Source organism: Rhopalosiphum maidis, chromosome 4, assembly GCF_003676215.2.
Source record: "Rhopalosiphum maidis isolate BTI-1 chromosome 4, ASM367621v3, whole genome shotgun sequence".
NCBI lineage: Eukaryota > Metazoa > Arthropoda > Insecta > Hemiptera > Aphididae > Rhopalosiphum > Rhopalosiphum maidis.
In genome coordinates this window covers 33,880,894-33,894,997 of record NC_040880.1, presented here as the reverse complement: position 1 = coordinate 33,894,997, position 14,104 = coordinate 33,880,894, and the positions used below count along the sequence as shown (strand labels likewise).

Genomic DNA, 14,104 nt, shown 5'->3' with positions numbered 1-14,104 from the left:
TAAGTTCCAAAATTACGATAAACCATCATATTATGCTCAAGCTACTTCCTCTAACCAAAACTATACCCGTTTTTCTTCAAACATTAAAACATTATTTACTTCTTTTATTTCTGAGTTTACAACTATCATTAAACTAACGACTTTATTAAATAAAGATAAATTATAATTATGTATACAGTTATACATTTTCTCCATAATATTGTTATTATTCCATTTTAATAAGCAAGTTAGGTAATTACATTAGATTTGTCATTTAATACGATCCTATAGCCTTATAGTTACTACTTCATAAGTATCTATGTATTATATTTATATATATTAATTGTTGTGGGCTGTATAATTTTCTTGCTGTAGTGTTTAATTGTTGAGCTATCATAGTTTTATACTAGTAACTAATGAAAAAAAAAAAAATCAATTCATAATAATTGGAATCACAAACAGAGTAATTAAAACCAATCGATTTTAATTTAATTACTCATATAATAATATTATTATGTAAGCCAAAAATTATTATCATTTTTGATAAAATCATAACACTAAATTAATCTATTATTAAGATTAATTAATAAATTGTAAATTTTAGTTTAATTAAAGTGTTTTTCTAAATACTATCATTTATAGATACAAAATAATATCGAGCCTTATAATAAAATATATAACAATATAATATAATGTATCATTAAATATTTATAATTGTAGTTACATTTTTATCTTCGTCAGGAATCAGGATATTATTCTGTTTATTATTATCTATTAAAACTTTTTAAAAATATAAAAATACATTTTTTACAAAATTATAATTAATATAATATGAAAAAATACTATGAAAATATTTCATCATACCTCAGTAGCTAAACTATGTAGCAATTTGGCATTATTTGGGCCTGTTTGTTCAACCATTTTGTAAAAACATCCATTTTTGTTTTTCAACAAAGTATATGGATGGTCAAATTCAACTATTTTACCAGCGTCCATTACAAGTATCTTATCAGAATCCATAACTGTGATTAAACGATGAGCAATTGTTAATACTGTACATGTTCGAAACTTATTTCTGATGGTATTTTGTATCAAACCGTCAGTTCTGAAAATTAAAAAATACATATATTACAAAAAATATTGTTTGTTACTGAAATATTAATATAATATATCTTTTTTACTGTGGATCCACATTGGCAGTGGCTTCATCTATTATAAGGATTTTATTATTTTGTACAATAACTCTAGCTAAGCATACTAATTGTCTTTGACCGATACTCAAATTAGATCCATCTTCAGATATTTTTGAGTTCAACCCATCCGATAAATCTTCCACAAAATCTTTAAGTTCCACCTAAAAATAATAATATTAAATAATTTATATAAATTTGTATTTTGTAGTGTTGTATACATAATGATTATATTAATCAATTAAATTAATTGTATCTACTTCATCTAAAGCTTTCCAAAGAACATGATCCGAATATTTATCAAATGGATCCAAGTTTTTTCTCATTGTTCCTGAAAATAAAACTGGTTCTTGAGGAATGATAGACAATTTAGATCGCAAATCATGTAATCCCAATTCGTGTATTTCAATTCCATCTATAATGATACTACCCTCGTTAAGAGCTAATCTAAATAATGCTCCAATCAAAGATGATTTGCCAGCACCAGTCCTTCCAACAACTCCTATCTAAGAAACACAACATCATTACGTACAAATTATTTAAAAATATTATTTATACACTATAAAATAATATGCTTAGTAATATTATGTATAGTTAGAGAACCACACTCGTAACTACATGAGATAACTACATTTAACCAGAACTAAAATCATTTTAAAATGTTCAATGTCATTAACTACGTATTATTATTAGTATTTTATCTGTCAATTCTTAAATTATAAGTATCTACTTTAATTTTTCATATAATATTATATATATATATATATATATATATATATATATATATAATAAACTTAAATGATTAACCTAAGTAAATATAAAGTAACAATATTATGGCATAATTTAACCAATATTTATTTTTATATATACAGTTTGGTGGTGTATATAATGTTATTTAAAAGTAAATTAGTAATTAATTTTTAATCTAAACTAATACTTGTTAATTGTTATATACTATAATATTATAAAGAGATACATTTTGTACGTTTGTGAGTTTGTTTGTAGGAAGTAATCTCTATAACTACTGAACCGATTTTGAAAATTATTTCACGAGTAGAAAGCTATATTATTCCTGAGTGACATAGATATATTTAATTGCAATTACAAAAATGTGTCGATTAATTCAGAGAAATAAGGGCTAATGCATTGATTTATTGGCGTGCGCTGACTATAGGTAAATATTCAAAAATACTTTTTTTTAGTTATCTATACAAAAGTTTTCAATACTAAGTATCGATCTCGAAGAAAAAACCTCTATTATATGTATTAAATATAAAAGATAGTTATGTAGTAATGACGTACAATGTAAAAAAAGTTTGAGAAACGCTGTTTTAAATAGTCAAAATCTGCACGAACAACTCTAGTCGGGACAGCTATATTACGTTAATATGTCGGAAATATCATCTATACACTAAATTAGAAATATGATTTATTCACACGTTATATATGAGTATTAGGCAACTAAAATGCGTTTTGTGTGAACAACGGTTTACACGGGGACAGCTAGTAATCAATAAATTTATTTTTTGGATTTTTGAGGAATGTGAGTTCCGTGTAAACCACAATAGTATAGATTAAGACGTTAGATTACATTAGTTAGGTACAGCTTTTTTATCGCTATTTCCTTGGCGAAAGTTTAACTTAAACTATGTTTTTTGATATTATAATATAATAATTTAATAAATAAATAGTTAATACTTTTTCCGTAGCCTCAATTTCAACACTGATATTTTTTAAAATAAATGGTGAGTCTGAATTGTAACGCATACATAATTTGTTGAATATAATCTTTCCTTTATTTGGCCATCCTTCGGGTGGTTTTTTGTCTAAAGCAATTGTTGATAACAATAAAATATTTACTTCTAATATTTACTAAAGATTTTTTAGTTTAATTTTCTGTAAGAAAATCTCTTAACAGTCATTACTTGGAACTGATTCAAGAGCTGGTTCTTGCGGTACATTTGTGTATTCAAGAACTCTTTCAACAGACGTCATTTGATTTTCTAATTCCGCAGACAGCCTTACTACCCATTGGAACATACCAGTCAATCCAATCGCTTGTGTAATAGCTAGACCAACATTTCCACCACGTGTATCTAAATAAAATAATGGTTAAAAAATATAATCAAATAAATGCACAATAACTTAAATTGTATTATTACTTAAACACTTACCATTAACAATAAATATTAAAAAAAACGTTACGAGAGTTGTGTACAAAATAGCAACAATATCTAACCAAAACCCAAATGCTCTACTTAAACTCATAAATAAATACCAAGCTGAAGAATGTAAATCCTAGAATTTATATAATATTACAATATAATATTAATATGACGTATTGTATACCTATTTAAACTTGCGTGGTTATATATTATATAATTGATAGATGCTTACTTGATGACTTGCAAACTCCTGAGAAAGTATTTGTTCTACATCAAATGCTCTTATTGTTGTCAGTCCTTGAAGCGAAGAATTTACATGAGTAAACATTGGACTTCGTGCTATATTGATGCATTGCAAAGTATTATACCATAATAGCGTATTTATTTATAAATTAATTATGTCTTGGATAATTTAAAGCATTTACAAAACTTACCAATTCCTTCTAGACGTTTTACATTACGAGTTGTCGTCATATATATGTTTCTCATTTTGAAAAAAACTACCACTAAAATTAATGTTAGTAGGATTAAATAAACATTGACAATTCCCACCACTATTAATATTCCGATCACCATCAACCCGATCTAATGAAATGCAAATAAATGATATTAAATAAAATTGAGTACCTAAATATTCAAAATTAAAAACAATTATATATATTTTACTTGAACAACATCAATAAATACTGGAGGCAACGCTTCGTCAATAATTCCTATATCTTTTGTAAAACGATTTAGAATTCGACCTATTATTGAAAAATTTGATTAAAATTTGATTAGAAACAAAAAATAAAAGAACATTTTAATATCTACCTGATGGGTTTTTATTCAAAAATGCCATGGTTGCTCTTATAATTGAATTGAACATTCGATTATAAAGGTTCGAGGATGCAGTGGTGCATATAGATACCAACAAAATTAACTCGGCATAAGCAAATATGATAATTAAGAGTGTAAGTATTGCAAATACAACGACACAAGTTTGTCTTGATACAATCCACGGCATTAATCCGTCAGTGGGTTGGGTTATTGTGAATGTAACATTATTGGTGGCTACAAATTGCTCAATTACACCAAAATAATGATCTTCTAAATCAACCCTATAGAAATATAATAAACCAAATCTTATATCCTATAGTATTGTGTAAATAAGGTGGGTCTTTGTGACCGATTTGCCTAGGTGGTCAATTTTTATAATAGGTAGCTAGTACAATTTAAGTGCTATTTTTAAGAAGACTTCTCTTGCTTATGTCACGGTGGTCATAACGATATTATTATTTCCACGGTAATAGTAATAATACCGTATTGCGTGCATATTACCACACCAAAAACACGTGAGTATTCGATTAACTTAATTTTATTCTTTACTTGGATGTCCCATTTATATTTTTTTTGTACTATTTTTGAGTTTAAATTAGATAGATGTGTACAACTTAATACATCCTGAAAAATGATTCCTGATACATAATTGCATTTTTTATGTTTCCCCAATTCCCCGTATATACCTATAGATACGTGAATATTAAGTTATTTGAATTTTTTATTTATATATTAAAATGTCTTATTTATATATTAGGTACATAATTAGTAATTATTTTAGTATTATAGATACAATGGTATCTATACTCATGCATGATTGACTGAAAAATAAGCAATTTAATTTTACACAGTAACACAGTTTTTTATGCATAGGTAGAGGGCGAATAAAATTAAGCGGTGCAAAGTATAAGTATATTATATGCGTATGTATGGGTGCTATATATAATATTTTAATTAAAATATTGTAATAATGCAATTATTATAATTTATTTTTTGGTGATAGAAAGAAGGGTATAGAGCTTTAAAATCTGACCACAATATTAAGTTGGGCATGGACCAATTGCGCCTACGACTATAAATAACTAAACAGTTTTCTTTAGGTGTTATAAAATGTTTTGAGCGCAATTGGTAAACCACCATTTATATTATTATGTTTGAAAATGAATGTAGGTATAAGTTAGGTTAGGCTACAAGTATACATTTTATATTTTATATTACCAATAAGTTATCCAGTAATCACTGCCGGATGCAATTACTTGAGTAAAAATGCAGACTGACAATAAACTCAATACTTTGCAAAAATGACCACTGGCCAAAATATATGACCAATAGATACTAAATCCGACATTTCCCGAAGAACGCGTTTCAGCCATGTTAACCGGTCCGGCGTCAACATCATTGATCTCGGTTTCTTTGACAGATGACGCAACAATGGAAACGGATGACTTTTGTGCAGTATTTGCGGAATATAATTCAGAACTTTCGATATTAGATTTTTCATTGTTACACTCGTTTTCGGTCAAAACTGCTGTTTCCGTTGAAGATCCTAGTAGTTTTATAAAGTCTAAACCGGATCTTTGAAGCTCCTGATATGAACCTTCCACTGTAACTTTTGCCTGAAATACAAAAAAAAATATAATAATAATAGGTACCATAGTATTTATATGTTTGCAATTTAAACATGTGAAGTAATTCATTTAACGTAAAACTGATTATTTCAGAAAACATCAACATTTTTGAAAATATTTTAATGTTAACCATTATGAAATTATTTTTTTATAAAAATTATAGTTTTTACTATTTTTTGTCAATTTCTATTCTTTAAATGACATCGTTTTTTTAATTTTATTTTTTATATCTCTAATCAAAATATTATTTAGTGTTTTGATCAATTTTTGACAAGTAGTTTATTAGTTACAAAAATTTAAAGTTTAGATGAGCACAGTAGCATATCAACATTTTGTGGGGTACTGGAGTAGTATCAATACCATTCCAGTCATTATCTATAATATAAATACTTATAAAATATAACTCATAATAAACTACTCGCTTGAAATTTGATTTACATGAATTATTGAAGTAATTCAAAAATATTCTGCTTTAGAATAAGAAAATAAAAATGTATGTTGTTGTTAAAAAAGTAAAATAATAAAAAATGATGTTTTTAACCACTTAAAATTATGTAAAAAAAAAACATTTAGTTTTTTTTTAAGTAATAAGTATCTTACGTAAATAAATATTATTATTATTTTTTATACTTACGTTTTCCATTAAAACAATTTGATCTACACTAGTCAAGTATTGAATTTGATGGGTTATTAGTATACAAGTCTTTTCTTTGAGATACTCTTTAAATTAAAATAATTACAAATAAAATAGGTCAATATGAGTATATACATTATTAAAATTTGTAAAATACAGTCGATTCCTCGAAGTTAAAGGGAGATACAAATTCGCTTCAAGATATCTAACTCAAATTAATATTAATTTATGTAAAATTTATATTACTAGAAGAATAAAAGTTATTGAGGTTTGAGTTATTGGGACTCGACTGTACATAAATTACAATATATTTAGATATCTACCTTTAATACATTTTTCAAACAAATGTTTGCCGACACGAGTGTCCACTGCCGATAAAGGATCATCCAATAAATAGATATCTGCTTGTTTATATATGGCTCTATCATAAAATATTTCAAAACGTTATCATAATAAATAATTTTATAAAGATCAAACGCATTAATGAGTATTATTACCTTGCTAAATTTACTCTTGCTCTTTGACCACCACTAAGGGATAATCCTTTTTCTCCTACAACCGTCCGATCGCCGTATCGAAACTGCTCAAAATCTGTTTTTAACGCACAAACATCTATTACCTAAATTCCATAATCATATATGATATAAATTATCAATTGGTATATATTAGTGCTTGAATTAAAAGAGGGCGGAGTCCCTCTTTTTTATAAAAAAATTATTTATACTTACCCCTTCTAATATTATATCCTTATCAATAAAACACTAAAATATTTAGATACACACATTTTTTTTTACATTTTTACATTCTCCTTTTATTTTTTCCTCAATTCAAATTTTTATCTTCCCCAAATTACACATTTTTTAAAATAAAATATAAAAAATTTGGGCAAGTGGATACGCTCTACGGTATAGTAGAGATGGAGAGTAGGTCACTTTAATGGATATGTTAAATTTGAATGCAATGACAGGTATCATTGTATAAGAAACGATTCTGAACGGTGATGATTTGTCAGTCTAGGATAATTAGTAGGATATATTATATTATTACTTATATTTAAGTGTAATATATCGTTATATTTTACTTGATTTCGTAAAAAAATTAATTTCATATGTCCTTAAATTTTTTTCTATATTGACGCTGGAGTTTTTCTTACAATTATTTGAATAAAAAGTTATGGAGAACCTTGTGTTGTGTTTTTTAACCTTAGATATAAATAACAAAATTTTTATGAATTTTCAACTACAAAAATTCCTTACAAATATTCGCGATTTTGACATATTTCGTAAACATTTGAACTTTTAATGTTTATAAACAAAAATTGTAACTAACGATTTTTGATTTTTTTACTACAATAAGAAATACTTATAATAAATCTTGTATTAAATTTTAAAGATTTTTTGGAAAGCTAAATTTTTTTTATCGGCATTTAAAAAAAAAAATTTAGAAAAATCGAAAATTTCAATGGTCTATAAATAATTTAAAAAAATTCTAAATATTTTAAAAATTTAATCGTAAATATACAACGCTAATATAAAAATTAGGTGAAAATTTAAAGTATTTACAATGATTCGTTTTTGAGTTACAGCAAAATCAAAAAATCAATTTAGTCGAAAAGAGGTTATGAGTAAAAATTCCCGTTTTTCTGTTACTTTTTCAGGGTTTTTCCTGACGCTTTTAAAAACTACTGGATATTTTCTACTTTTGACCTTCTCCCCTCTCCCAAAGTACCAACTAGATACAATTTTCTTTTTAGCTGAAGTCAAAAATCAAAGCATTATTACTACTCTAAAACGTGATAATAGACACAAAAAAAAACACATCATTGTAAAATCAATACATTCATCACTCCGTTCAGAATCTAAATCTAAAAAGAATCTAAATCACTTACTTTGTTATAACGGTCTTTGTCCATTGGCGAACCAAAAATTATATTTTGTTTAACAGAACCTGGGAATAACCATGGTGCCTGCGATGCGTATGACACAACACCACGCACGGAAATACTTCCATCTAAAAGTGATAGTTCTCGTAAAATAGCTTGTAGTAACGAACTCTACGATATAAAAACAGTGATAGTTGTTGTTATATAATATTTATTAATTAGATCGTTCGTGATAATTTATACATTAATTAATATACTTTTCCTGCTCCTACTGGACCAATTATTGCAACCAATCGACCGGGCGTTACAGTTAAATTTATATTTTCTAGGGTATTGACGATTTGACCGTTTACCCACTTGGCTGAAACGTTTGACATTACTATACCGAAATTATTTAACTGAATTTCAGTATCGTTGTGATTATTCACGTTATCCAACACAGCACCGTTGTTTATTGTTTTTCTAGAAACGTCTATTGATTTTATTTGGTTTGTCATCACTTGTTTATCTCTTTCTTCGTATAAAAGGAAATCCTGAAAAATTATTTTTAGTAAAAAAAAAAACACCAAAAAAATAGTATTTGTTATGTTTAATGAATCCGTATAAACCTCAATTCGTTTTATTGACACTAATAATTCGGCAGATAGACCAACACCCGGTGGAAAAGCTATAGTCAATGTTACTCGCAAAATGTTATAATACGACGTGATTACAAATACCTAAATCCAAAAATAAAATTATTAAAAGTATTTTATGAGAAATTTTAAAATAAAATTATAATATACTGTTTAAACTAAAATGTTACTTTCGATGCGGTTATATTGTTTCCGAGTAATACGTATGCAAGTAAATTGACAAATAATGCGATTCTCGTATTAAATAAAAAAAACGACGACAAAATTCCTTTGACATACGCCGATTTTATTATTTTATTCATTTCTTTCCTATATAATAAACCATTATAGTTATTCGTAGTTAAATTCATCTACATTCATATTATGGTATCTATTTTATATAATATACTCATAACCAAGGGCTTGAGACTTGAAGCATTTGCTTATTTTTATGAATTTACTTAAAATGTAGCAATGTGCTATGGAAGTGTATGTCGTGTTACAACACTACGTTCCATTATGAAATTTGAAAGTGTTCTTTTTTGCTTTTTTTAACAATTTTTTAAAAAGATGCTTATTTCCAGTTTTTCTGATTATTTTTGCTTTTCTGACCAGTTTTTTTTTTACTTTTTATAGTTTTTTTAGAAAATCCCTCGAAAAATCTATAAACAATATGGCAAAATGTCTCGAAAGTGAATTTTGATTTTTTTATAATAAAAAGACTTATTTTTTAGTTTGAAACTTTTCCTAATCATTTTGTTTCAGTATTTTTTGTAACCTTTAATTATATTATTTTTAGCACAATTACAAAATATGTCTAGTATCTACTTTATCATGTAAAAAAAAAAGTTTTTTATTTTTTAATTAAATATTTTTGCTCAAATTTAAGTTTTTTAAATGCTTATTTGAGTGCTTATAATGATTTTTTTAAGCCTTTATTTTAATGATTTTAAGTGCTATAGGTCCCGAGCCTTGCTTATAATCATTCTTACTTTCTGGCATATTTTGTAAGATTGTTAAAAAATGGTTCCCAAGTGTACATTTTTATCACTTGTAAACCCGATATTATTTCGTTCATCAAATGTACTCTTATGTCCGTTCTTTTGGCTGTTTGTATTCGAACTTCAGACGTTTTTGATCCCAACCATACTTAAATGTCAAACAGAATAATCATTTTTAATTGAAAAGCAATTGTGATCTATTTTCTAGTATACTTTTATGTTATAAAATTTATTTTTTTAAATTACACAATAACTAATAATAATTTCCTCATCATACATTTTAAATTTAAACTGAAGTTGAAAAATATGTTCAAAAAATACGTTTATGATAATATAAATTCAACGTCATTCTACTAGCTAATAATATAGTACGAAGAAAAAATTAATTAATAAGAGAAGTATTATAGCTATAGTCTATGATCGCGGAATTATTTGTCTATAATAACTTAAAGTTTATTTTTCTCAAATAAATTAATAACTTTATAATTACATACTAATAAAGTTTATATTGTATATATAATATATCGTATATACTTAATATACTATGATACTATTAATTTATAAAATATATTAATATTATAAACATATATGTATATTTTAAATATATTAATTTAAAATATATAATTTTTATATATATTAAATTAAAATATAATATTTTAGTTAAAATACTCTAATTTATAGGATATCTACTAACTTTGTAACGGTATAAATACAAGTAATGTAGCCACACCAAGTACTGATGACACGCCTACTTCTTGCCATAAAAAGTACGTTACCACGATTGTTTCTAAAGGTCCAACCAACAGAAAAGGAACATATAAAAGCGATATATCAAACCGATTTACGTCGTTTGACATAAGATTTATTATTTGACCGGTTGTTGTCTGATCTTGAGAATTAGTTTTTAGTCGCAACGACTAAAAATAATAATAATAATATATTATAATGTTATATACATTTATATCTATGTTGTTAATAATAAGTTACAATACAAAAATTATTATCGCTATTAGTATATGTATTAAGCATATAAAAATGTACCTTATTGTAAATAATATAGCAAGTTGCAATCCGAACTTTCATTGCCATATGAGATATTATCATATCATAACGGCTGTACATCATTGACCTTATTAATAAAAGTGCAATTAAGCAAATTGCTAAATAAATTCCATCTGGACTTTGATTAACTGATTTATTTGTTTCAAAATGTTTTACTATTTTTCCAATAATAGTCGATATACCAATGCTATTTAAATATATATAAAAACGTTATTTGTATAATTATATCATTTTTATACCTTATCTACAGTATTCACTATGTTTCCTTTTAAAAGTAACATGAAATATTTCCATCCAGTGACCTTTCATTGATATGGATTTTTCAAGAGGAGATAGGGAACACAGAAATACATATTTTTTGATGATTTTCAAATTTTTAGTTCATTAAATCTGTGCATGCTCAATTAACTTGCATTTCTTTTAAATAGCAACATAAATTATCAATACCAAATTAAGATATACCCAATTTTTTGAGTTTCTTTTACCGCATAACCATAACTAAAACCAAAATTGACTGAAAGACGAACAACTAAACATATGCTTGTTGTCATTTAGTCAATTTTAGTTTTAAACCCATGGTTAAGAGGTCAAAATGAGTTTAAAAAATTGGTATTGAAATGGTATTTGAAAAAATGCAAGTAGTACTGCTCATGCGCACACTTTAAGAATCACAAACTTTAAAACATTAAAAAATGTGTATTTCTGTAACCCCTTTTTCATGCCAAAAAGTTCATATCATTTTGAGGTTACTGTACTAAAATATTTCGTGTTACTTAAAATAAAACACACTGTATAGTAATGTGGAATCGTAAGTTTCTACACGAGAGTAGCATATAAAAAAATATACATACATTAATTCTTACAAATGAGATGTGTAAAATTCCTTTACGACGGAAAAAATGATAATGTACTGTACATATACAACAGCCCTAAATTTTACTTACCTTAAAAAAATTTCTGATATTATTAATACAATTCCAGTACAAATAAACTTTGTTCCAAACATTTTAATTAGTGTCCTTAAAAAACTGGGAGTTTTTTTTTCTTTTTTCGAATTTAACAATTCATCCTCCCATAACCTTGGAAAATTTTTTAAATAAATATATATACAATACACATGTAGTTTTATATTTATATTCGTCACATGCATGATGAATTATTTACTTTTCTAATTTGTTTCCCAGTAATGCAGATGAATCTTCTTCCAAAATTGTGTATAAATCGATTAAATCTAATTCTTTTTTTAATCCTTTTTTAATAAGTCTTAAAATCCAACTCAAAAATAAATTCACATAATAGTTAATATTTAATTAATTAATTTAAATAATATATGGTGTATACTGTATATTATATAACAGTAAAATTTACATTTTGTAAAGATTTTTTAATGTTATAAATAAATTCCTTCATAATTTAATTTAACACCTATATCATAATATACTTGAAGTAAAAAAAAAAAGGTTTCAACATCAATAAAAATTTGCATGCATTTTGAATTTATGAAAATATACATATGAACAGTGTAAAATGCTGCTGTACCTAAAAGCGCATAAATAAATCCTGAATAAGACACTGATAATACCTATCTATAGAATTTAGCGATTTCGCGTTATGATTAACGAGATAACCGTCCGCGGTCGGCGAGAGTAATCAGCTCCTCCGACTACTCTCACAGACCACGGACATTTACCTTGTTGCTGATAACGCAAAATCACCAATAATCTTAGGTAGGTTATAAGCACTACCTATAGGTATCTAAACATTAGAATTATCGTTATTTTTTTACATTAATAATATAAGTAATAAAATTACCTAAAAGTAACAATTTCAAAAATATTAGCTCTAGCTCTTGGATTGAGTGGCTTTTCTTCTTTGAAAGTTGCATCCATATTTATAATCTAAAACTGTAAAAAATATTCATTGTACATGTTCTTATAGGTAGATCTTGTATAATTTTCTTTTTATTATCAAACATAAAAAAAAAATCACACCTACTTTATTAACCATTTGACATTCGCTAATTATATCTATAATATAATCTATACAAGTTAATTCAAAAACATAACAATATTATAAATGGTAGGTTGTATGTACATTGTATTCTATCCTGAATACGATATCTATCAGAAATAAAAGTATAAATAATAAATATATTATAAGATTTCAATCTCATTTATAATTTTTAATAAATCAAAATTCATGAACATGATTGATATAATTTATATCAATAATGTATTAATATTATTAATTATAATATATTTATTATTTATAATTATAATAATAATAAACCAACTATAACAATCATTAAAATAATATTTTTAAATTATCCCTGCCAACATAATTATAACATTTTTTCTTTTGAATTAAAATGATAAAATAAACAATTTGTGATTAAATTGGTATAGTACTTTATAAAATGTTAGATGGTACAATTTTAAAATACAATAAATACTATAATTTTATGATCTTTACAAAAATCAAGGTAAGTACTTAATACTTGAAGGTTATCAATAGGTACTATACGAGTTATATTAAGACTTCAAATATTGAAATAACTTTATTCGATATAATCCATAAGTAATAAAATGTATAAAAGTTAAAGCTCTCGAATTATTTTTTTAGAATTTTCAACAAATTGTGTATTTAATAAGTCGTGTTTATTAAAATTAATAAATAATACATTTGGAAGTTCAAAAAAGGTTTATAATATACCACAAAACATAAATTATAATTATTTAAGAGTTATATCACAAAAAATATATTATAGTAATAAGTATCTATTTTATTTTATAAATAAAAAACTTACATTTTCAAAAGTCTTAATTTAATCAAAGTGTGTGTGCAATTTGTTAAAGTTCAATAAATATAATATATACTAGTTAAAAAAATAAGCTGCAGAAACAAATCAACAAACGTTTACATCTACAAATCAATTGATCAATAATTGCTCTAAAAAACAATATTAATTGTCAATGACAAAAATTTTAAATATTATACGTCATTATATTTGTGGTGGGAATCTTAATAAGTATAAGGACTTTGCGCAATAGCGATCGCTAACATGTATTTATTGCGGGATACTGTAATTTGTATAAAAATGTTTCAATATATACAGGATGATTCACCATAC

General features: G+C 25.3%; 1 protein-coding gene across 3 annotated transcripts; it reads right to left on the bottom strand.

Moving 5' to 3' along the window:
• Positions 1-691: 691 nt before the first annotated feature.
• On the bottom strand, positions 692-13,901 carry LOC113550687 (probable multidrug resistance-associated protein lethal(2)03659). Of its 3 annotated transcripts, none has more exons than XM_026952685.1 (26): positions 13,781-13,901; positions 12,787-12,878; positions 12,139-12,249; positions 11,919-12,053; positions 10,954-11,161; positions 10,607-10,829; positions 9,904-10,060; positions 9,103-9,241; positions 8,906-9,016; positions 8,555-8,830; positions 8,304-8,468; positions 6,913-7,034; positions 6,739-6,836; positions 6,416-6,501; positions 5,372-5,769; positions 4,148-4,434; positions 4,001-4,080; positions 3,769-3,919; positions 3,567-3,673; positions 3,344-3,467; positions 3,095-3,265; positions 2,868-2,995; positions 1,430-1,675; positions 1,161-1,333; positions 844-1,084; positions 692-750 (listed from the first exon to the last, which is right to left on the bottom strand). In XM_026952685.1, exons 2-26 carry the CDS (start codon positions 12,861-12,863, stop codon positions 724-726), a joined length of 4,041 nt encoding a protein of 1,346 aa, XP_026808486.1. In that variant the 5' UTR covers positions 12,864-12,878; positions 13,781-13,901; the 3' UTR covers positions 692-723. The 3 variants fall into 3 exon arrangements, with proteins under 3 accessions (XP_026808486.1, XP_026808487.1, XP_026808488.1); XM_026952686.1 differs by having other exon boundaries at positions 12,139-12,237; XM_026952687.1 differs by lacking the exon at positions 13,781-13,901 and having other exon boundaries at positions 700-759; positions 12,787-12,863.
• Positions 13,902-14,104: the final 203 nt, after the last annotated feature.

Bases quoted from the DNA above. Each gene is read 5' to 3' on its own strand.
- LOC113550687 (XM_026952685.1), bottom strand. From the start codon at position 12,863: ATGGATGCAACTTTCAAAGAAGAAAAGCCACTCAATCCAAGAGCTAGA. The intron at 11,162-11,918 runs GTAAGTAAAATT...ATATTTAAATAG, and splicing joins ATATCAGAAATTTTTTTAAG to CATTGGTATATCGACTATTA. The intron at 10,061-10,606 runs GTTAGTAGATAT...TTGACATTTAAG, and splicing joins TGTATTTATACCGTTACAAA to TATGGTTGGGATCAAAAACG.